The sequence below is a fragment of the Patagioenas fasciata genome, chromosome 12 (genome assembly GCF_037038585.1).
Source record: "Patagioenas fasciata isolate bPatFas1 chromosome 12, bPatFas1.hap1, whole genome shotgun sequence".
NCBI classification, from domain to species: Eukaryota; Metazoa; Chordata; class Aves; order Columbiformes; family Columbidae; genus Patagioenas; species Patagioenas fasciata.
Genome location: NC_092531.1, coordinates 23,226,032 through 23,251,678, shown reverse-complemented (window position 1 = coordinate 23,251,678; position 25,647 = coordinate 23,226,032). Strand labels below are relative to the sequence as shown.

Below are 25,647 nucleotides of genomic sequence, written 5' to 3'. Positions count from 1 at the left end.
TCTGTAGACATTTAACATCCGAACAGCTGAATATGAGGACTCAAGTTTGTTTCTGAGGGATTATATTTCTTTCTCAAATTCTATACAGAAACGAGTTTAGAATTCTTTCCCCCTTGTCTGTATTGTTTGAGTATAACATATTTCCAATGTATAAAAATACAACAAACCAACAGGGCACTACAATGCATTATTCCAGAGGATGACTGAGGATACCGGTCCGAGTAGTTCTTGCTTTCAAACCTTTCCCCCTCTGGAAAGCAGAATAATGTAGGTCACTTGTAATGAGCAGCCCTGTGTGGCTTTCCCCACATGCTACACAGCAACCGGGCACCTACAAGTTCGTGTTCTCCCTGCATCGTCACCGTATTTTGTCATTTTGCAACAGGGTTGACTTTTGCCCACGACACCGGGCACTTTCATAGGGTGAAGTCTCTTGGCTGCCTCATTAACTCTGAACCAGTGTGTGCCCTTGCATTTTACTGCATCGTTTCCTCCAGCATTCATCATGCTGCAGTTTAAACAGCCTCTGGCTAGAAACTTCTTAAAACATCATGATGAAATTACTTTCTCGACAGCATACAAGTCAATCATAATGTAATTAAAAGATAAACTAATCTATTCTTGTTTGGTAATGGTATCTTGGTTAAGATCACCCAGTGCATACTCGTATGGTATCTGTGAAATCTTTTGCTATAAATTGTAAGCTTACTGTCCGCAGCACCTGTTTTCTGCAAAGACACAGGAATTATAATAGATGTTTACCTAAAATAAACTATTAGAACAGCCACCTTGCAGTTCAGACAAGAGAGAGTTGTAAGAGACAGACATCCTTTATCACCTTCCTTCCAGAGCCAAGTCCTTTAATTCACTTGAGCTTCAGCTTTTTTGTTCTTAAAACAGGGATAACTTTTGCCTGCAGTCATGCCATGATGCTAATCCAGCTGGTGTTACCAATACATGGAAGACTTTATTCTAATAAGTAAGCGAGACATATGGAAAGCAGGACACCACCAACCGATGCTGTCTATATTTTTCCTCACAGTCCTACTCGGTTTCATTTTTGGCTAGAAAAGTAGGTCAAATGCTAAACAATAGTTGTTTGAGGGAGGAAAGTAACTTTTAATCTTAGCGGGGGATAAATGTCCTCCTTTCTCCAAATCAGCACTCTTAAAACAGACAGGAGGGTAACCGGGGATTCTCCAGAGGTGAGAGTGAAGGCAGCATCTCTTCTCGACCTGTCCCTTAATCAGCAAAGGTTCAATACAAGAGGAATAATTCATGTGGTCAGCAATTGATTCTTGCTTGGGAAGCCCCAAGGGAGAATTTTAATCACAGAAAGCTCACCGTCTTTTGGGAGACACTGAAAGTGGGGGGTGGTTCCTTCCAAATGTCTTTTGGGCAGATTACAAAGCAAAGTTTGGATGCTCATCTTGTTCCCACTTCTTTGCAGCGCTGGGCAGGAGCCTCTGGCTGTGGGCATACGCTGCCCCTGCAGCTTCCCTCTGCCACACACAGTAATTACTTTCTTTTCATTAATTGGTCTTAATGCATGCATGCACAACCACAAACCAAGCGACCCACCGCTGCGAGTACAGCAGGTTTTGGCTCGGAAATCGCACACGCCGGGGTTTGTAAAGCCACCAGCCCACTACCGTCAGCCCCAGCTTCGCCTGAGCAGGAGCAGGAGCATCCAGGGGCTGTAAGAAAATTTGGGGGGCCCAGATTTCCCCGGCAAGTTGCAGGGGTTGTGTGTGCTGACTGCAAACCGGGCAGCCGGGAGGTTAGCTGGCATCTCTGGACATGAACACGCTGGCACAAGCACTGTAATGATGGTGATATATTAATGCTGTACCAATGTTAAAGAAACATTACCATCAATCTAAACAGGCAGTATGGCTGATTTATAAGCCAATATATAACCAAATATAGCACAGGAGATGTTTGGAAAAACAAGCATGTGAAATAAGCGTGACAGATAGAAAAGCTTTATTAAGGGATGATTTCTGTGATCTCCCTCTCCCAGGACAGTGATAATTTAACACCCTCATCCAAACAGGAACACAGATAAACAGGCCGTAAACTTGTCTCGTTATGCTGTGGTTTGTGCTTTGACAGAAATGACTGATGATTTTTGTACATGAGTGAAATGCTTTAACTTCTACATCCGACTGGGGTCTGCTAGGGAAAAGCAATCACCTTACAAGTTACTTGGGAGGGACTAATCAGAGGGATAAGCCTGGTATGTAATAAAGACACCTGTCTGAGCAACTCGTTCAATCTGACTGAACAGGATTCTTATGGAAATAATTCAGCACATTACATGGTAATGGAAAACAAAGTAAGAAAGAAAGAGTGAGGGGGGAAAGTCTTTGTGCCTAATTTGTCATCTAAGGCTGATGAACTCCAGTGCAAACGCTGAAGAAAATTAAGTGCTAACCTGTAAACAGTTCAACCAGGCAAAAGTGAATATGCAGTTGGCATTTACATTAGAAGCTCTAGTCTGCACATATCCATCTCCTTATCCCCTTTTAAAAGAATATTTTTCCACCGAAAAGGTCTCAGCCTTATCTATCTAGTACGGGTGGTGGTTTTAGATACTGTGCTACAGGCTCAATTTGGACGCTTAAAGCTCATTGAGACTGTCAAGTCAAACTAGGCAGAGATAAAAATCAATTATGTTTGGCAAAATCACTCTCAAGACGCCCCCTGTGTTTTTTCAGTTATCACTACCAGAGTCCATAATGGGTTATATTAAAAAAGCGAGTATTTATGAACTTAAGTGTTTAATGTAGGCCATCTAAGTCAATCTTCAGCCAGGGCTGACAGTCACGATCCTCTCCGCACAGTAAACACGCCGGGTACCATCAGCCTCCTACCTTGGCTCCATCCACACTGATAATCCGATAGCTGTTTCTCGTGCTGTCATAGAAGTAGGAAACAGTTACAGCCTGCTTGCTTGCGGGAACCCAGTTCTTCTTCGTGCTGGGGTCAATTTGGAAGACATGGGCTCTGGTGGTGAAGATGGGCTGTTCTCTGGAATAGGGAGGGACAGGAGAAATGGATGCATGAGTCTGCGGAAGATGAAATGTCCTAGAAGCCCAGCCGTGACCAGGCGTGTTGAAAGCACAAGACAGAGAGTGCCTGGCAGTCCCCCAAGTGAAAAGGCAGAGCAGTGACCCCGCCGAGCCGCAGTCCAGGCTTGGGTCCCGCTCCTCAGCATCACTACGTGACCCTGAAGTTATTGCCATAACCCAGGAAGCATTCGTTTTTTTTGTCCCCATGCTATACTAACTTGGTACTCACCCTTTCCTCAAAATATTTCTTTCCAGGAAAGCACACTCACACATGTTCTTTCTTTCTACATCCACATATTTTGCCCAAAGCCACAACGAGCCCCCCAGCTGGATTTCTTCCTGCCTTGCACTCCTGTGAACCACCACCTACAGCTGGGGTTCCTCTGCCGTGCACTCCTGTGAACCACCACCTATAGCTGGGGTTCCTCTGCCGTGCACTCCTGTGAACCACCACCTATAGCTGGGGTTCCTCTGCCGTGCACTCCTGTGAACCACCACCTACAGCTGGGGTTCCTCTGCCGTGCACTCCTGTGAACCACCACCTATAGCTGGGGTTCCTCTGCCGTGCACTCCTGTGAACCACCACCTATAGCTGGGGTTCCTCTGCGGGTGCACCAACAACTCCAGCGATCCACAGGCACGGTATAATTACTGAAATATTCATCTCTGTTCCTTAGAATCACACTGTTCTGTGGATGTGCATGAAAATTTCATCAGATGCAAAGCCAGTCAATTATCCCGGAGAGTGAGGGGAAAAAGAAAAACTACTGAAACCCTGTATTTATATATATATATATATATTGCCCTTCAGATCAGCTATCAGTGGGTGGTGTACTGCCCTGGATACCCCGTTCCTAAACACCAGCCCTCCTTGGATGCTTTTACTCATAAATTTCCCCCAGTGGAGGGGATTTGTTTTTGTTTTACCTTCAACACATGACAATGCAAATCACACACAAAGCGCAGAAGATGCAGGACCAAAAGAACAAAACATAACGCACACGAATCATCGAGGTTGAAGATCAGAATAAAGGCCGTAAAACCACATTCACTTCCAACTATACCTTTATTTCAAGTTTAGAAGTGGAAATGAACTGCAAACCAAGCTCTACTGTGCTTCTATATATGTGTTTATGCTTTTAGTTCTTAAAAGCTACAGTATATAGTGGTCTGTATTAAATGTACTGTTCAATATGTTCTTATCACATACGAAATATGATATCATGAAAAGTTACACTTGGCAGGATTATGACAGGATTCAAACCCAACTGTACTACAATAGAGTTATTGCTCAAAAATGTTTACCATGTGGAAACTGAAAAGGCTGCCAGGCTGAATTTTGCACAAAGCAAATGAAGATTTAGGTGAAAGGCCAGAGAGTGCTCTCATACTATTCTTTCCTATGCATATATATAACTCTATTCTTCTTGGTCCCATAGTTTTAGAACTATACTTTCATTAAGATTTCTAATCTTCAGCTCCTTGTATATCCACCTGTGCAATTTTTAGAATATAAACACTTTGGGCACTGTGTGTAGAAACTGTATCAAACATCACACATGATCTTGACCATTGCAGTTAAATTAAAAGAGAGTTGCGTAAATTTATGGATATCTAACAGATGAAGGGATTTAAGTGTAGAATTAGCTCAGGAAAAATGGAGTGAGCTTGCAAAGCCCAGCAAGGCCTCAGGAGGGAGAAAATGAAACAATGGTTTTCTGCTTTTGAGACATATGCAAAGTTTTACATTTTCCAGGGACTGCCACGCAGGTTTCTAGATGGACAGCTGTAAAATACTTACATGAAATAAGCTCAAATTACAATGAGAATGTCATGTTACAGCAGTGACAGAGCAGCATTTGCTACAGCTCTTCCTTATCAGTAACTCGCTGAACCTGACTCTCATTTCACATGCTAAAAATCTACCCCATCCTTAGCTGGGAGGAAAGAAGGGACAGGTAACATTTCAAAAATATTTCCATCATCCATTACACAGGATTAGCAGCCTAACACCCAGAAAGGTCACAGAATCACAGAGAATCACAGAATGTCAGGGGTTGAAGGGACCTGGAAAGCTCATCCAGTGCAATCCCCCCATGGAGCAGGAACACCCAGCTGAGGTTCCACAGGAAGGGGTCCAGGCGGGTTTGAATGTCTGCAGAGAAGGAGACTCCACAACCTCCCTGGGCAGCCTGGGCCAGGCTCTGCCACCCTCACCATGAAGAAGTTTCTTCTCAAATTTAAGTGGAACCTCTTGTGTTTCAGTTTGAACCCATTGCCCCTTGTCCTACCATTGGTTGTCACCGAGAAGAGCCTGGCTCCATCCTCCTGACACTCCCCCTTTAGATATCTGTAAACATGAATGAGGTCACCCCTCAGTCTCCTCTTCTCCAGCTCCAGAGCCCCAGCTCCCTCAGCCTTTCCTCACACAGGAGATGCTCCGCTCCCTCGTGGAGTTTCTTCGCAACAAGGAATGCAGGGAAGGGAGTTTCACCTGAGCTGCTTACTCTTTTATTCTAAAAACACGTACTTTCCCCAAGAGAAGAATAATTTGGACTTTATTTTGCCTTTTACTTGGCTCTATATTTTTAGTGGATGCTACTAATAATTGTTTTGCTAATGGTAATATGACCTATATATCACAGTCTAAACTTTCAGAAGTTGCCTCTGTGCAAATCTGTCCCACAGACAACTTTAATTCCGCTAACGCATTTTAGCAGCTCCAGAAAACATGGTTAAAACTATGCCTGGCCTCTCTGCAGCACAAGCAGTAAGCACAGAAAGTAAATCTGGGGATAATAAAAATAGAATTAATGGAAAAACTATGTACCTCCATTTTTTCAGGAGGCTTGTAGCAGCTACAGGATCTGTATGCACACATCCAGGTGGATAAATTAATGTATAATGAAGCTCAGGGCTTGAGATAGCCACCTATCTATCCATTCATGTGGGGCTTTTAATAAGAAGTAAAGGGATGCTTCTAATGGTTATAATTATTTAAAAAATTTTAAAATTCATTTTGTCTTCCTGGGTGCAAACAAAGATTTTTGACCCCCTGGAGCAGAGAAACTGTCCCCAGGACACAACCTCCTGTAAGGATTTGCACAGGGGGGGAAATACCCACACTCCTTTGAGCAGTGAAGCACACACAGGCAGCTACAAAACTGTGGCACTCAGTTTTCAAATAAAATGCCAGATTAGACGCTTTTACAACACTTTACCACAGCCTTACAGAGCTCCAAATCGAGAAGGATTATTCTGTGTTACTCCCTTGCCACTTTTGACATTAAAAAAAGCATTTTAAGAACCTCATTTACCAGGTTGTCTTTAATTTTCATTTTTCTTTCATATTTTAACAGGTATTTATCAAGTTTTAGGCTTAAAACAGCAATGCTGACTTGAAATTCCCACAGTCCATCCCATGCTGAATGCCAGTGTGCCTGGGGGGACAGGGAGCAGCCAGCCAGGCTACGGCCTCCTAAATCACAAGACAAAGAGAATTTATGAGTGTTTAAAAGCTCATGAATTTTAACCAAAGTTGTTAATGATTGATTAAATACTCTTAAAAAAAAAAATCCATTTAAAAATCAATTTGACAGTAACATCCACTGTTTAGAGTAAAGCTGTTTGAAATGTAGCAAATGGAGACTTAAATTATAGCTAATAGTTGTTTGTTTAATAATACTGATTAAGACAGAAAACGCACTTTGATAAGCTTTTTTTTTTAATTATTAAACATGGCCAGCATGATTTATAAATATGATTGCAATTTTCAAGTCACGGTTTTACTCATTTTAGCTGACTTTTCATTTCCATCCTTGTGTCATGTGAGACAAATCTCAAGTAAAAAGCAATCATTCTCCATTAATGTAGAAATATGTCATTAACCTTTTCTGAAGAATTTAGAAAGCAAAAACTAAGACTCCGGAGCTAATTAACCGCATCCACAGCTGTGTGAGATACACTATCACTTTCTGGTTAATATATAACCATGCCAAATCTTACAAGTGTGTGAATAGCTGCAAGCCATGTGTTTCCTATTACTCTTGCTAATCAACGGGAATGATCTCTCACTTAGGAAAAGTTCAAATTATTTAATTCACAGTTCCTTGTTTATCGTTTGAATCATGAGCACAACCAGTGATTTCAATCTCTTGAGCTGTGAAGACTCTGAGCTGAGTGGCAGCCAGCACCGTGAGGGCTGTGGGATGGTGGGATGGGAGAGCCCGGACCACAGCCACGCGTGGAGCCGGCTCCAAACCGGGCACCGATGGTGGGAGCGCTTCTGTACTCGAGCAATCCTTTTGGTAATAAACACAATGCTGACTCGTGTGGGTACCTGCAGGATCAGCACCCACGTTCTTTTAAATGTGCAAAGTGTCCAGGGTGCATCAGGTGGACGCAGCACTGACCGAGCAGTACATAGTACATAGAACAAGCCCAACAGAGCTCCACAGAGCCCGACAGAACATGATGGAGCCCTAAAGAGCCTGACAGAGCCCACCAGAGCTTGACAAGGTCCGACAGAGTCCAAAAGAGGCCAACAGAGTCCGAAAGAGCTTGACAAGGCCTGACAGAGCCCAACAAGGCTTGACAGAGCCCGACAAGGCTTGACCGAGCTTGACAAGGCCTGACAGAGCCCAACAAAGCTTGACAAGGCCCAACAGAGTCCGGAAGAGCCCAACAGAGTCCGGAAGAGCTTGACAAGGCCTGACAGAGCCCAACAAGGCCTGACAGAGCCCAACAAGGCCTGACAGAGCCCAACAGAGTCCGAAAGAGCCCAACAGAGTCCGAAAGAGCTTGACAAGGCCTGACAGAGCCCAACAAGGCTTGACAGAGCCCAACAGAGTCCGAAAGAGCTTGACAAGGCCTGACAGAGCCCGACAAGGCCTAACAGAGCCCAACAGAGCAGCTCCTTTACCTGTCATAGGATCTGGAACATCAAACATATTTGTGACAGGAGCTCTGTTACTCCACTGGAGGCAGAACCACATTTGCACACTTTGCTGAAACTTTTATTAACAGATCACATAAAATTCTCCGTGAAGAGGGTTCCTAGTTTACAAGCCAGGATTATTTGTGCTCTCCCCATAGTAACACTAGAACAGCTTTGCACTAGCTGTCTAATTTACCAACTGGAATAAACACAATTTTTAAAAGAATACGTCCTCAAATAGCTGCCATTTGGTGGAGGGTGCACACGCCTGCAGACAGCACGTCAGTGTAGTTTCTGGAACGTGGTGTCATGCACACACTGAGCTTTATACTGCCTGACAGTGCCAGCAGATCTGCAGAGATTTGCTCTAACAAGTAGCAGATAATGAGGATCTTTCAAGAAAGAAGAAGAGTAGATACAAATGCAAAATCCTGCATTGTGACATACCCATCAGTGGTCATGATGCAAAAAAATGTATTCGCTAAATGCAACATGATAAACTTGGTGTCAATAGTTATTTGTATTGAGCATCGCTACTACTGCCTGAAAGTTCAATAAAAAGAACTAATCATTTATGTATATCTTTCTATATAATGTAATTTGGAGTCCCACTTGAACTTAGGATAATTTGAAAATAAGCGATGTTGCTGAAGAGCAGAGTGCTGTTCCCAGACCACGGCTCCCAGCACGGCCGGCTGTGCAGGCACAGCTCCCAGCTCTCCCCCAGCCCCAACAGCCACCCTCTCCTCCTGTACACAAGTGGCACAGTAGCCACATCAGCTCCCAAAGCCACCGAGCGCTCCCTGTGCCTCCGACTTCTCCAAAATGCACGCACAGCTCCAAAGGCTAGAAGCACACCGGTGAGGCAAACACTTGCCTTCAGTCCCCGCAAACACCGAATGAATACATCCTGCCCCTGGATGGTGGCCAGCGCTTCTGCTGCTCCTCCACGACCCCAGAAGTCACCAAGTGTCCCCCTTCAGCCAGCAGCAGTGCTGGCACCAGGGTCCCCAAGCCTCGGGGTGCACAGCTGCCCCACCAGGCTGCTGCCGCCTTGCCTTCCTAGGCTTTGCTGTTACATGATGGCTCCTGAGTTCACAGATGGAGATTTTTCTCCTATCTGAGATCCTCGTCTCGATGAAAGACCAGGAAAATAATGATACCTAAAACTTACACATGAAAATACTGTTTCATCTACCCGTAACACTACTCACTCATACATGCACACCTCAAACTCTAAAAAACCAATCAATCCCTTCCCCCAAAACACCAAAATCCAAGTAAAGGAAGACTTCTGATGAAGGACGTAACTGCCATGGGGAGAAGTTACAGCTCACGGAGAGAAGTTATAGCTCATGGTAATTAGCACACTAGTTGCAGTGTATACACAAAATTAATCTTCGCTCAAAGCAAAAGGGAGTCCACTATCCTCCAGCCTGTTAACTCTATGTATTGAAGGCTCATGCCACCTTGGATCAAATATTTTCAGGAAGCAGAAAAACACATGAATTAACAGTTTCTTTGTGATGACTGAGGATGAAGTCGGGGACCCCTCCTTGCCTCACTGCACACACTCCAGTCAAGACAAGCGCATCCCCCTTACATTTGCCACAATCAAAGCAAATTCAGCCACCTCATCCCAATTCCCTGAGGCAGTGTAACCTCAAAATCCATCACTGGCCAGCTCGTGGCTTTGGTCAGGGACCAGGACGGCAGGCTGGGCCCAGCCAGTATGGGCAACATGCAGAGCTGGGAGCGGGGGGGTGAACGCTAACCCTGCACATTTTACAGATGTGGCAGCGGCAAACCAGCGTTATGAAAGCAGGCAGCTTGCTCCCTGCCCAAATTGGCATATGCTAATTAAACTGGGTCAGTCGGATCTCATCAGCTGCGACAGGCAGGTTCGAATGCCGGCTGCCAGTGCACACAACCAGCAGAAGGCAAAAGCCTGTTTCAACTTGCAAGGGTGCAAAACCCACAGCGTGAAGCAAGCAGGTGGGTAATGGGTCCATTTTACACCTGAGGAAACAGCCATCGAGAGTGAGATGGCATCCCAGGATAACAGAGCCAGTAGCAAACCTGGGAATAACATTAAATCGCTTCATTTCCTCTCTGTAGTTTTGTTATGGCTATTGTTGCAGGGCAGTTTTATACCAGATCTTCCACACCGGGAAATTCTTGATTACATGAATTTAAAGGTTAAATCAGCGGCTGAATATTCACCACTCAACAAAAGAGTCTATTGTAAAAACTATCAGGATTTCCAGACCAGAGAGAAGCTATCAGTGGTTTTATGGCTCCTATGTGACGTGGAGGCAGGTGGGACAGCACGTCAGCCCCAGTTATTTTAAAAATACAATTTACTCAAAGTCCTTTGAGTCTTCCAGTTGCCGAAATTCCTATTTTGTAGGCAGATGAGGTTGAAAAGAAGTGCTGAAACTGGCTGATCGAGGGCAAGGTCGTGCAACTCATGCAAATAACCACAGTCCTGATTCTCTGGTACCCACTCCGTGCTCACCTGCAGAAATACATGAAATTCATGCAAAAAACTACATTTTTTTAGGTTACTTCTTTTACAGGCATTATCATTTCAACAGACAAAATGTAATTAGCAAAAGTGCTTCCTGCATTTGTAGGAAACATAATAGTTCCACTTACTTAGACCAAAAAAAAAAACCCAACCCAAAAACCAAACCTAGCTAAAAAGGAATTTTTTGTTAAAAGCACAGATTTTAATTAAAGTCATCTTTGATTTGTGGCTGAGTAAGTCCAAAAGAATAAATCTTCAGGACAAAAGCTCTCGGTAAGAAAATCATTGTAACATCTGTGAGGTCTCACAATACCATTATGCCTTTATGAAGTTAATATACAAATTAAAAGGCTTAACTTCGGCAGTGAAAAAGCTCACACTTTATTTTTGGGCTACCTCCAGGTGGCCATTAATCTTTCAAGACACTGTGAATACACATGGGTACTCAAACAAGTGACAGGAACTGAGAGGACCCTGAACTAATTGTCTACAGGTGAGGTTATTTATTAGGAAAAAAATAAAATAGTTGAGGCATGAGTGCGTGAAACTGATTGTGTTGCTCTGATTACTTCAGGGATTTTTCCTGAGAAGACATTGAAAGAGAATCGATAAATTTGCACCCTGCTAATGCTCACACACCATTTGCATAGGGATCAATTCAAACTCTATTACACCAAAAACCACCAGTACTTTGTTTATCCCCAGCATCTCCTTTACCTTTGCTGACAAATGAGGCTGCATCAGCACATTAACAGACCCCCAAAGCTTTCCTGTTTCTCTGGACTGGTAAAAAATCACATTGTCTGGGTTCGCCCCAGCTCCAGTAGGGTTAATGCTTTCAGCACAGCCTCCTCTGTGGCACAACGTCTGCCTTGTAATATTTCAGCGAGAGATTGCCATTGTAAATTGAGAGTGTAAATCTCAGAGCACAAGCGCGGGTCTGTAGGGGAGGGAGAGCACCCCTCGCCGCACACCTCACCCGCAGCCCCCACGCAGGCACCCCCAGGTTTGTGACAGTTCCCTGTGCTCCCAGACCCGAGGACATGCCCCAAAATGCCCCCCTGCAGCCCATGTCAGGAAGGATGAGGCGCTGGCACACACCAGCCTCGCGTTTTAGGTGTTGGGGCCTGCTCTGGGGAGCTCTCGGTGAGCCCCCCGCAGTGCAAGGAGGCTCGAGCAGGACAGAGCCCTGAGGAGCTCGTTACAGGGGGTGCTGGGGCTGAGTCGGCCCAGGGGAACCCCACTGAGCTCCCTGCATGGGGCACAGAATCCCAGAGTGTCACGGGTTGGAAGGGACCTGGAAAGCTCACCCAGTGCAATCCCCCCATGGAGCAGGAACACCCAGCTGAGGTTCCACAGGAAGGGGTCCAGGCGGGTTTGAATGTCTGCAGAGAAGGAGACTCCAGAACCTCCCTGGGAAGCCTGGGCCAGGCTCTGCCACCCTCACCACAAACAAATTTCTTCTCAAATTTAAGTGGAACCTCCTGTGTTCCAGTTTGAACCCATTGCCCCTTGTCCTACCATTGGTTGTCACTGAGAAGAGCCTGGCTCCATCCTCCTGACACTCCCCCTTTAGATATCTGTAAACATGAATGAGGTCACCCCTCAGTCTCCTCTTCTCCAGGCTCAAGAGCCCCAGCTCCCTCAGCCTCCCTGCTGCTGGAGCAGCCCAACCAAACCCAAACAAAACCACAGCTCCGTGCCACTGTGAATTTTCTCATTCACAGGTAAAACACCACGGGGGCTGGTTGGTTTGTTTTACTACGGAGAAACAAGGAGCCAGCGTGCAGATCTGAACTAGTTCCTCCAGCACTATCCAGACCCAGGCAGCAGTGCTCCCCAGGGCCCTCGCCTGCCCCACAAGTGCTCCCCAGGAGCCCAGCACTGGCCTTGACCTTGACATGAGGTGCCAGCAGCCCCAGTCACTCCTGTGGAGCATCGGGTACCTTCGCACCCCGTGTCAGGTGCCACATGCATCGAACACTAGCATTGGTGAGAAACAATCCGGGAGTAGAAAATAATGCAACACAATGTTGGAGAAAGAGAGTAATTAATTTTCCATTTGTAAACCAATGAGAAAATCCTTTAGCACGCTAGCGGAGTCCTTTATTAATCGTTTGCACTATGTCTTCCGTGTGGCACAAGGCCGGGGATACTTGGTGTTCATTTAAAAAATGAAGACATTAAATGTCACAGAATATATGATCAAAATACATTGTACATACAAACCTAGGATTGAAGTGAAAGACCATGTGTGTGTTTGTGTGTGCAAAACCCACCAACACCACCAGGGCAGCATCTTCATGTTTAGGACTTTTTCTTCTCCCATCCTATAAGAATTTGCATGGCAGATGAGGTCATCTTTGCACAAAGAAATCTGAAATGTTGATTTTAATCAGTCGCATAATCAAAGCCTCGCTATTGCAAAATAATATGATTAAACGCTCCATTATTTCAAACGCCACAGAAGTAAGCAGATCCTCGGAGGGGAGTTACTTTTGTGCACTAATCCATGCATGTAATTATCGATATGCTTTCCCACACCCTATTCAAATGCTCTCCCCTGAGGCTTTTCTTTCACTTACACTAGGGGAAAAAAAACAACCACAACAAAAAAAAAAGGCAATCAGTTCAGTTTAAAGAACAAGTTGTATAACTCTTTTTGATCTACTGCCTAAAGGATCAAATAAGGAATTCTACCAGCCGTAACGTCAGAGGGAAGCGATAGGGCTTTTCTCGTCCCGGTGGCCGGCACCACGTGCCGGCAGCGCACACCCTGTGCCAGTACACACTGTGACCACTGCCGCTGCCAGAGCACCTGGTTAATAGAACACTCGGGTCCAAGAGCTTTATTAGACAGCGAGAAAAAGGGTGCCGACAGATGGCTTAATACGAGGATGCACGACTTCATTGAAAATTAAGCATGGAAAAATTCAATGTGAATAAAGAATAAGAGATTTACTATGTATGAGATTTGAAAGATGTAAACCAATGCCTACACTGGGGTTTTGGTACATGTATCAACTTGCCTGTTGCTGAGAACAGCACGGGGCTGGCAAACAGCACTGCTATGTTCAAACAGCTAGCCAGCAAACCATCTAGAAGAGAAAAATCATCAAATGTAGTCAAGAACACCATTAAAAACAGCAAAGAGAGGTCCCAATGCAAGCACAGCCCCTGTGCTCGCAGCCATGGTCGGGAAAGGCGAGGTGTGGGACACCAACAAGCACATCTAAAGCCAGCGCCATTCCCCACTCAGTCCAGTTTAAATTAGACTATCTGGAAGAAAGCAGATTTCCATTTTCTGGCAATTATATAGAATAGAATCAACAAGCAGAGTATTTTGGTTGCTGCGAGCACACAGGCAGCACCTCTCTAAGGAACTCGGGGACGTGGTTCTTTAATGTATTTTACTAGCAGCCAGTATGATCGCTGAATGACACATTTCTTCTGCTTCAAGTTAAAAATGCAAAGGAGATTTCAAACATTTAGAAGCTAATGTTATTCACTTTATTCTTTAAAAATGTAACACCATCTGTTGCTATCAGGTTTACAGTACAGATCTCAGATATGGACATTTATTTGTTGGTATAAAAAGCTGTCGGCAACTCCGGCACAAAAGTGAAGATCCGCTGGTAATCTCCTGAGCTTCAGAGAGGGAGAAACTACTAAATCTGAAAAACTTAACCAACAGGCCATCAATGAGAAGCAGTCTACAAAACAAAAGACCCACTACTTCCCTCACCACAAAAAATACAAAAAACACAACAGTAAAACCACAGAACTAAACCTCTACAACCTGCTAACTCCGCAGTAAAGCAAAGCGCACACATTTGGAGGTAATACTAGGAGAAACTTCTCCCAGAAGTTCCTGAACCTCAACAGGCACCTAGTTCTGACCCCACAGTCCCGCTCCCTCGACACTGCTGATTCCTGCACGTCGATGCCTCCACCCTGTGAGTTCTGCGAGGTACGGCTAAGACAAGCTGTGGGCTATGGGAGGATTGAATTTCAAGTACCAGCATTCTTCATGTGATGCAGGTTCCATAACTACAGGCTATAACGCAAACGATGCAAAAAAATAATTACATTAATGTCAGCAGAGACTCAAAAATTAGTGTGGGTTGGCTGAAAATGTGTGCAATAAACAAAACATAGCACACATTCTTATTATAAAGTTATTACCCAAGATACTTCCTGCGTAATACGTAAAACCACATTAAAAGTTCGGGTTATTTTCTGGGTATGTATTAGCCATTACAAATCTAACCCGAGCTTTAAGGAGGCTGACAGTCCTGATCAGCCACACCAGGACACCTGCCAAGGGCTGGATCTGCAGGAGCGGCCAAGAGTCAGAGCCCTTATGGTGTCAGATCACTAGGAATTTTAAAATAAAAAGCCCTTGACTTCATTTCAAAAAATTATTCACTCTGCTGAAAAGCCACCTTCTCACTTTGCTGAAGTCAAGCAAGAAACCTTGGAAGAATCTTACCCGTATGATGCTAAAGATCACATTTCTCACGCTTCTAACATTTAGCTCTTTGTGCCTTGGAAATTAATATAACAGGAGAGGATTTAATAATAATAATAATGAATTTTTCCCCTCTGTCCTGCTGGTATCTCTTGATTGAAAGACTGCAAGTAAATCTGGCTTTGCCTTACAAAACTAAGGTCTACTAGACATAAAAATCCAATTAGTGCTACAAAAATTAAGGCATAACATTTCCTCAGTCTCATCTACACCAATATGGACTTTTTTTTTGGTTTCTGTCAAGAGTGAAGGACACAGCTGAACAACGTGATTTTTTCCATCTCATTTGTATATTGATTGTAATAAGGCCAGACAGGTAGGCCTACACAAGTGCTGATTCTGTCAGCAGCCAAAGTTGCCAGGACTGTGAATATTGTCACTTATAGATTGATAAATGGACTACACGGACTAATTGTATTTCAGCATCTCTGGACAGATGGCAAATCTTACAGCCATATGGTGATTATTTCCACTGCGCTGAAAGTATATTAACACTTACCAAAATGTTTAAAGTGAGGAGATGATCTAAAATAGTTTTTCCATGAACTGGGATTAAAGTGATGGGATCGGACAGGGCGGCACGGCGGGGCTGGGCTCTCTCCCAGGATTCCCATTCGGTGCAGGCTCGAGGGCCTGCGGGTATCGCAGTTATTGATAAAAGCGGCTGTGTCCTGGTCCTCAGCTGGAGCACAGCCGTGCCGCCATAGCCAGGGGATAACATGCCGCGTTTTCGCTGTTCTGTGTTGCCCTGATTTGGTTGCCACTATGTGCTGCTTGATATGCCAGCTGCCCTGTGAGTTGCCAGCACTGATACCTTCTCTGCCCTCTAATCGAAAACACATTGAGTTATTGCCCTATTTTTAAGGTGGCCACATACCCAGCCCTGGCCTAAGCCAATGCAGCAGAGGATGGTCCAAACCATGCACAGGAGGGTCTCTGGAGCAGAACTATACAAGGCTTAGAGGTGAGCTCAGCACTCTCTAGAACGACCTGAAGGGCAGTTCTAGCCAGGTGGGGATTGGGCTCTTCTCCCAGGCAGTCAGCAATAGGACAAGGGGGCATGGGCTTCAACTCTGCCAGGGGAAATTTAGGCTGGAGATTAGAAAGCAATTCTGTGCAGAGAGAGTTGTCAGCATTGGAATGGCTGCCCAGGGAGGTGCTGGACTCGCCGTCCCTGGAGGTTTTTAAACTGAGACTGGACATGGCACTTAGTGCCATGATCTAGTAAACGGACTAGAGTTGGACCAAGGGTTGGACTCGATGATCTCTGAGGTCTTTTCCAACCCAGTCGATTCTGTGATTACATGCATTTACCTGTCCCCACGACTGCTCCCAAAAGAGGAATGGACTGGGACAGACAGTACCATGCCCCAGCAATCCTGCGAAACAAAGCAAACAGGATGGCGACGAGCGGCTTGTCCCGCTCACTGGATGAGCCATTGCCAGGTTCTACTTCAGCACGAAGCCAGTAGCTCATCGTATTTACCAAATGCAAACAAAGCACTCGATGGATAATACGCCAGGCTGACACGCATCCCAGATGACAAAACCTGCTTATGGCTGCGTCCTTTACTAATACTTCACTAATACTTTTGCTGTGGAGCTTTGAACCTTTTATGAGATTTACACAGCAGTGAATTCACCCTTCAAAACAATGGTAGAGTACGTGCAGGAGACCTGATCCTCTTCTGTTCTAAGTTAGTGCTTCTTTATACCAAAGATACGTGAGCAAAATCAGCTCAATAAATTCTAGATGGACTTTTATGCTAGAATAATAAGCCATATTACACAACTCAATTTTTTGCCTCATTTTCAGAACAAAATTCTGAACGTGTACTTGTTTTAAAATAGGATTAAAAACTATGTATTGTGTTACGTGCTAATGGTAGGATATTCCTTGCTAGTGGAGGCAGATGCCTCCCTTGCTGGGAGAGAAAAAGTTTACGGACCAGTTTCCCCTATTTGCCATAAGAAAATCATAGCAAGTGGAGAGCTGGAAACCGCACTCTTCGTAGTCCCTGTGATCTAAAATTAGTGCCTGGTGTTAGCATGCAGAACGGATCAAGTACTCACTCAGCCACTGAGGACAAGGTGCCAACTGCTGAGAAATTCTTACCACGGTTTTTGCACGTTCACACTTTAGCACCCTAAGAATTAAATCGATTTGACTCATAAGGCCTCTATTACAGATCTCCCTAAACACGGTTGTCTCTTAGGAAGCTTTACTACCCCTGAAAGGCAGCCAAAGAGCATTTCGGTTCCCTGTTTCTCCCAGACTAGCCCTGTGTTTTTCCATGTGCCTCCCCAGCCAACACTGTGACCCAGGAGCTGCGGCTGATGAACATAAACTCTTTCCATTACAGCCTCACGCCACTTATGCTAATTTAACAGCTATTTGAAAGTGTGTTGCTAACCGGTGCAATGGTGCTTTGATATTTCACAAGAGAAGCCTTCTGGACTGGCACAACATTGTTCAATGCCTTCAGGACCAGGATGCCAATCCATAAGGCAGGGAAGAACAACCAAACCCGGAACGTGAAGTGGATTAGATATTTTGATTCCGTTCCAAACTCCAAGCTTAAAATATAAAAACTTTGGCAACTTCTCCCCCCATAGAATTTGAAATGCTAATTTCTAACTCAATGGAGAAAAATTCTTGCAAAGATCTGAACAAAACATATGCAGGATTACTACTCCGAGACTGAAAAATTCAGAACAGATTTTCCCTGTTGGGGGAAGAAGAGGTAAACACAACCGTGGGAGAGGTGCTCACCCCAGGAGCTCCGTCCAGCTGAAGAGGGAATGTCTCCCCATAGCCCTCTGCAGAACCACAGGCTTTGCGGAGAAGTCTGGGGGGACAAACCAGGGTGAGCGAGACTGCTGCGAGCATCAGGCTGCGTACAACTAAGTCCTTGAAACCCGCCGCGTCTTCCACAATATGCGATTTTGAAGGTCTCAAAAACCAGATGCTTAGAACTTTCTGTCCAGGGAATGTCTTTGAGGATCACACAGAAACTTCAAAGGTATTTTTTGTCCTTCAGATCTCTCAAAAGACAAAGTGGAATTTCAAGCTATGCACAGATACCCATTCCCCTGCTCCGAAGGTGAGAGAGGCACACAGAGAATGAAAAGCTCTTGGAGGAAACAGGGGCTCACACACACTTGTGGAGCTGCCCACGAGGAGACAAGCAGCCTCCCCCCAGCCCCAGGTAACTCCCAAACCATCAGCTCCCTTTCTGCAACGTGGGACATGACCCCTGCTCCACAGCCATTGTGTTTCATCGCAACCGAGATTAGAGATTCAGGCTTTTAATAGAATTCCCTTGAATTTGGGTGGGTGTAGTGAAGTCTCAAATCGCTGTTCTCAGTCAAGCCAGTTTCTATTTGTCTTGAAAAGAACCATAAGCCAAATTAGACTCCCTTTTTATGTATCAGCGTTTTTAGAAGATCTCTTAAATACAAGTTTAAAAAGACAACCTCTGTAAACAACAGGCAACAGAAAATTAGCTATCTCCTGTAATGGACTACACAGGTGACAAACAGCTGTCAAACACAAAATAAAACAACCATGAAGAGAGACAGCTCTCATTCACCTGCGTGCTGTAAAGTTTTAGGCAACTAAATCTCCTTTATTGTTTCATAAAAGAATAAATCTCTCCCTGTCTCAGCTGGAGGAGGATTATTATGACAATCATTGGATTATACACGTACATAAGCAGAGTCCAAAGATGCTTTTATCTCCTCATTGTACACCCAAGGGCAACCGTTTGTGCCCTTGAGTGTACATTGTGGCCATGGCCACCTCAGGGTTGTCCTGTTGGGCAGAAACCTCCTGGCAGGTCAAGGAGGAGCATTTTGGCTTTGGAGCTACCATGGGTTTGGACTCCGTGAAGGTGCAAGAGGTGGGGGCTTTACCTGGAAGGGCAGTGCACAGGGACTTGCTGGTTAGAGATGGGCAGAACAAGGCAGAGTCAAGGGGACAACGATGCTGTCACCATCGTTGTGCTGGTGTCTGAGCTACCTACCAGAACAGAGCTCCCACCTAATCCTTAGACATCGCCATCTCTGAAATAAATAACAAGAAGATGTCAGTCTCCCCACGTTTCCCGCACAGCCTCGAGTGCTGGTCACCGATACTTTGCACATCTCCTCTCAGAGCATTTCTCCCATTTTCTTTTCAAATGCTCTCACTGACAGTTTTCAACATCACAAAACAGATCACATGTTCCCATTTAAACAACTGCAGGGAGACATTTGAGATGTGCGCAACAGATTTATAGCGGGAAGCTGGAATACAAAAGCCCGATAAAACCGGGGACTGAAACAAAGGCAACGGCAGAGTGTTGCTGTTATGGATTACAGAGCAACTCACCAAAAGCTAAGAACTTGAGTCAGTCCCTGCAACGCAATTAATGAGGAGAGACAGTGTCCATGTTGACGTATGTTTTCAAAAGGAAAAGCCTTGCTGAATGCTCCCAGCTCTGGGTACGCTACCTGTCCTTCCTCCGGGGCTCAAACAACCAGCAGCGAATACTGAAAATAAGATGCTCACACCTTCACCTAATAGAATTAACATTTCCTTTCAGAGCCGTGCACAATTTAAATTTTACATTATTTCCCTCCCCAAAATACAGTGCTCTGTCGCTGATGAGGATCTACCGCAAAGCATTAAGCAGAGGCAAACAAGTATTTATACAGTAAGTACTCATACACACCATTTCACAGTTCAGGAGGAAGGATCCTCAGTACAACTAGAAGTAGATTTAGGCAAAAATATCGTACAAGCTGGCTACATATTTTTAGACATATTCCAAAGAGGCCTTTGCTGTCTTGCTGCATTGAGGTACTAAACCCCCCTGATAAGAATGCAGTTGCAGAACTTGACTATTATAATGCAAATGCTAACAGGGAACAACACCTGGCTGCTCCAGAGGGCTCTCACAGGCCCCTTAATGTGCAGGCAGAAGAGTGCAACTTCTACAGAAAACATCATTCTGAATTGCAGCAGGATTTGAGTCTCCAAATCCCGCAGGCTGCAGTGCAACTTCCAGACAGAAAGAAAACAGTTTGTCACTTCAGAAATCCTTACAATCTTGCATTTTGATAAGCCAAATAAATAAATCCAGATGAGTGTGTGGGGGAGGCAGGAAAGGAGGATGCGTCGCCACCGAAGCGAAGGAGCTTTGCACAGTAACCAGCAGCCACTTCTGCTCACACCTCCACCGCCAGGGCCTCTTTCCCCTGTGTCAAATCTGCAGTCTCTTCTCCATGAGAAAGCCACAGTTGTTTTGCAGCTAAAGCTCCCAGTCTTGCCAGCCTTCGACATGAAGCCCACAAATCCTAAAACACCTACACAGCAGAGCCTCCTGCTCCCCTATGAGTCACTAAGCAGGCTGTCCCGCTTGGTGATGTCAGCCAGCAGTATCCAGTTTTTTTTAAAACAAATCCTAAAACGCCTCGAGCATCAATTATTTAAAATATTCTCTTCATTTTAATCCTGACCCCAGTGGCAAAATTACCATTACGAAGCATTTCCAAGTGATGCAAAAGGGCCCAATAGCCTCTAATAGTTGCTACGTCAATGAGGAGTAAGCAGCCAGCTACTCGTGTCACACATGAGCTAAGCAGAGCATCCCAGCCAGCAGCAGCGGGCAGATTTCTCTCTTACAAACAGGCAGAGAGCAGCTAGGATGTGTCATCAAAAACATAATCAAAGATCAACTGCATCATCCAATCCCATCTTGTACATTTTGCATGAGCACGTATTACACAACCCCTGCTCGCGCGTCTCTAACCCGCGCTGGGTGATGCGTGGCTGTGGCGCAGCAGCAACCTGCCCTGATACTAATGGTCTATTCCCTGCCTAATTGCTCTTGCCATTAAAAGTGCTTCTTTAACGCTCAAGCTTAAACGCTTCCTGTCTTCCTTTGAAGGCAGTGCCCTTGTCACATTCTGAGATTTAATAACAGGATTGTCAGCTATTTACAGTGTACAGCTGAATTATCAGAGACACAGTTGAAATAATGTTCCCTTAAGCACATTTACATCCTAAAAAGCCATGACCGAAGCGCAGTATAAACAAGTCTCACGCTGTATTTGCAGCGCACAAAGTGCACAAAGGCAATGGGCAGCATTCAAGGTGAAAACAGGCTGAGATCTGACCATGTAATAACCTTCAAGACCAAGAACCTTCCCACTCTGCGCAAGCCCTATCACAAAGTCAACAGGAAAACCAAGAGCTGAATCAAAATGCTTACGTGTCCTTAAATAAATGTTTGTGGGTGAGGCTATTTATTGTAGGCACTGCGCTAATAGAGCCGAATCAATGAATAAAACGAATAAAGAGCACTGCAGAAAGTCTAGGTGCAAAACCAGGTTGATGCCCTTGCTTTTGTGTTCTCAGCAAACTCATTGCTGCTCTCTGCCCATTTCACTCATGGGGGAATAAGACTGAACAGCTTAAGACACTCTGTCAGGTCTCAAACCAGTTAAAACCATTTTCAATTTAAAGGAACTGAACATCAAATAATTCTTTAACATTTCAAATGATGCTTTTGTTATCAGGAGACCTATTCAACATTTTCTTTTCAAATAGAAAGAGGGGCTTGAGGGACATTCCAGCTTCTGGGAGGATATTTTATTCATAAGTTTTTTCTCAAGTTATAATAAAATTATCAGTGATAATTAATTGGCCTAGTAGCTGAAAGAAACTTGACTATGATTACTGTCTCAGCATTAAGTTGTCTTTCTGTATTGTCAACGTGAGCGATTTTTGGTGAAATTTGCACCAGTCACGGTACTGGCGGATCTTTCCTGTCATCCCTTTCTGAAATTATCTCTAGCAGACCCAAAGATCTTTTTCTTAACCCACTGTGTCTTCCATGCCAATCATTCATTCAGCATTTTTTCTGCTATTCTTCTATTAACTTGTTTTGTAATTTCTCCCAATCCCATGTTCTCCTTGAAGCTCATTCTCGGGGGAGGTTTTTGCCCAAATTCAGCTATGTGCGTCTGCAGTGTTACAAACTTCTCACATAATGGTGTGAGAGGTGACAAGGGCTCTCACTTGACGGCAGATTTGGGTGAAACACTCCAACATCCCAGGCTGGCTCATTCACCTGAATGCAGCCACACCAAAATCCTAACCAAACAAAAACCCTTATTTGTCTAATTTTGGTTGTTGTTGTTCTTTCTTCCCCCAAAGCTCCCTGCCTCTCTAACCTTACTAAATTGCATTAAATATTATGTATAACACGTTTTATACATACTGTTGAGGTCAACTGAGTTTTCTCATCCGCTTCAGTGAACTCAACATGCTGCTCCAGAACTGAAAGTTCTCTGGACCTGAATTCTCCATTGGATCTTGTACAGACATATTGACACAGACATATTGAATTCTCCGAGTCAGACCAGCAGCCATTTATACCCACTCTGCCAAATGGGAACGAAGGCTGTGAAGAACAGAGCATCCCCAACCAGCTGCTTCAAAAATCATGAGGTTAACAGCATCTATCAAATCTTAGTCCCGTTCCTTGAACATCAGCATTATCACCAGTCGGATGACACCCAATATAATCTGCCCCCCTGAGCTATCCTAGGAACCCAACCAAAGCTGCTGATGTTAAAACCCCCCAAAAGAGCTCAAAGTACCAAACCAGCTGCGTTTGGGCAAACACTCACTGCAGTCCCACTTTGAGGGATGCTGGCTTTGCAGAGAAAGCCGGGTGCCATTACCTGCCCACCACTCGGGGTCCCAGGATGGCCCCTTCCCTCATGGACAGATGGCTTGGCCAAACTTTAGAGGGAGCCAGCACGAGACTCCCGTGGATGGCAGCGGGAACTGGGCGACAGCCAAGGTGAATTTCCTCTGCAACGCGCTATTTCCACTACAGAGCAGCTTAGGCAAAGCTTATCACCATGGTATCTGGAGCGCTGCTGGTTCCAGGAAAGGCCGGCTTGAACGCCATCCAAAAGTAATGTCTTCCTATAACACTGGCTTCATCACATCATCTGCTTCCTTCACCACCTTCTTTCTTCGTCCTCCCTTTTGTTTGCCTTTTACCCCCCACATAAAGCCATATGTTGACCGACGGACGTTGTTATTGCTAACAGCCCAAAGGAAGAATGGAAGGCAGACTTTCCTGATGCTCTTAAATGTCAGTGCATAATAAAAACATTACATACGATTACTCTCAGAAATCCAGGCCCCCAACTGCACCTTCTCACAAAAATATTACAGGAGAGGCTGAGTCTTGTTCATGAGTCCAATCTCCTTAAGATGAGGTTACTTCATCGCTTGGTCCCAGCTTGGAAACTCATGTTTTCCCATCTTCCTGGAGGAAAGTGTGGACTCAAAGCCTACCTGAGGGAGGTACAGATGGATCCAGCCAGCCAGGGCTCATTTACCACATCAGCCCCAGCAGAAGCAGCACAGAGAAGCCAACTCACATCAGCCAAAAGAAAAGTGAACTAGTTCCTCATCAACCTGTGTAGCACACATTTTACATTGGTACCCAGCTTCCTGTAATAATTTCTAACACTCAAAGACCTGGTTTTCACTTTCATATGATTTACAAAACAGATTTAAAACTCGATTTTATTGCTAGAGGGTATTTAAATTAGTTGTGTTTCCATCCAAGAGATAATATAAATAACAGCTTCAGCAGTAGTGAAGTGATTTACAGGTCTAATCCAAACAGGATACTTGTCATGCGCCTCATAATAAGCAATGTTTTGTAATGGACAGATAAGGAAATACAAAGATACTGAAGAAATGAAAATAAGTAAAAGAATGCAAGCACAGATGAAGCAGCTATCCAATACCTCCTCAAATTATCTAATAAGTAAACCTGAAGCATCTTTATAACTGGAAAGTTAGCTTACGCTGCTTAAATTCAGGTCAGATTGAATCAGCCCACAGGTATTCGATGAGAAGGTAAAGCTCACTTAAATCAGAGCCATAGACGTGAGGGGCTTTCTTGGTTGTTGCAACATCCAGACAGAAATCAGGAGGTACTTTCAAAGATTTCTACAGCTGGAAATGCATCACATTGCGGTTTTCAAACAGCTCAAGTTTAAGCTCTGAGACTATGGAGGCAACAACAATTTGCAGATATGCTGGGTAGAAGAAAAGTGGCAATTTAGGGAAAAAAGCATTCCCTTTAAAGCAAACATTTGTTCAGTGAGATCCTTAACAGTGGCTTGGCCAAAGACAATGGTTTCCAGCCTGCAGGAACCTTCGCATTAACTTCAATGGGCACTGAAGCAGACTTTCCCACCCCGGACACTTAATTACAACATTGTTTTCACATTCCCCGAATTACAGGCATTATTTTTTTTTAAACATGTAAATTGCTTTTGTAAAACTTGATACTACCTCTCTGCCTAGTAAGCTGAACTAAAACAACAGTTTAAATAGCTCAGCTCACAGTTAATAAGCAATTTAAATAGCTTTGTTGAGCTTGAGTGGCTATATCAAGTTTCATAGCTCTGTCACTACCAAATCCACAGGCAGCATTTAAATGAATCATTAGTAATGGTCACTCCCAGAATTAAAAAAAAAAAAAAAAAAATATATATATTTCAGAGCTAAGAGTCAAATAATTGTTACAATTTCTGTGAGAATGTGCCCCATATGTGACACAAAAATGTGCCCAGGAAAGCAAATCCCACTGGAATGCCTGGGACAAAATATATCCTTCCAACTACGAAAGACTGAGCTCTGTGCTCTGATCACAACACGCCTCACAAAGACAGATGAGTACCGAGGTGCCCATTCCACAGAGGAGAAGCTGGAGCAGGCAGAGGTGAAGGATTTTCCAGCAGAGATGGAACAGGGAGGAAGCTGGGAGCGCTGCTCCTGGGTCAGGTGTGCCGAGCCACGGCTGCAGTGGCACTATCGCAAACGTACCTCCAAGTGCTCTGCATCAGAAAGGTGAATGGCACAATAATGACGTGAGAAACTGCAAAACCTACATCCAAAAGACACCTTGTCTGCACTCTGTACAGAGTGTACGAGCGAGTACAACCCACGCCGAAACCCTGGGAATGAATGATGCTGGGAGCCTGATCTCACGTGCGCTGGTGTACGACTGAAATAACTTACTTGGAATTAAACACGTTAAATCAGGATAATGAAGTAGACTGGTGAACGTGCCTCATACCTCTTCAAGTCTGCACGACCCAACGCAGTGTACATAGCAGCGCAGACATGAGCAGAACCAGAGCACTCCAAAGCCTTCGAGTCCTTTACAGCTTGATCAGCTCTGGAGGCAGAGCAGGACCATATGAGCCCATAGCTACGACCGACCACCATGACCCCCCACGCAATTGTCTCCAAGCCACAGCTAAACTTTTCAGCATGGAAATGGTTAAAAATGGTGACAACAAAATTATTTGCCTTTGGAGACGCCCAGGTAAAATGAGGGAGGCAAGTTTCCCTTGGGTGGGTGTTTCTGACCATCCTGGACTCAGCAGTACAGTGCTGCCCCAGACAGGTTTTGATGCTGCTTTCCCCAACCCCAATGACAGTTTCTGTTTTATTTTCCAGTGGAAATTTACATAATTAAGAAGCAGA

At 44.6% G+C, this 25,647-nt stretch overlaps 1 protein-coding gene across 2 annotated transcripts in view; it reads right to left on the bottom strand.

Annotated features, from left to right (window-relative positions):
• The window catches only part of HOMER2 (homer scaffold protein 2), a 60,393-nt gene that overhangs the window by 31,645 nt on the left and 3,101 nt on the right, over positions 1-25,647 (bottom strand). For both annotated transcript variants that reach the window (XM_071814066.1, XM_065847266.2), the window contains exon 2: positions 2,877-3,033. In XM_071814066.1, the coding sequence (XP_071670167.1) occupies positions 2,877-3,033 (157 nt within the window). The remainder of the gene's footprint in view (positions 1-2,876; positions 3,034-25,647) is intronic.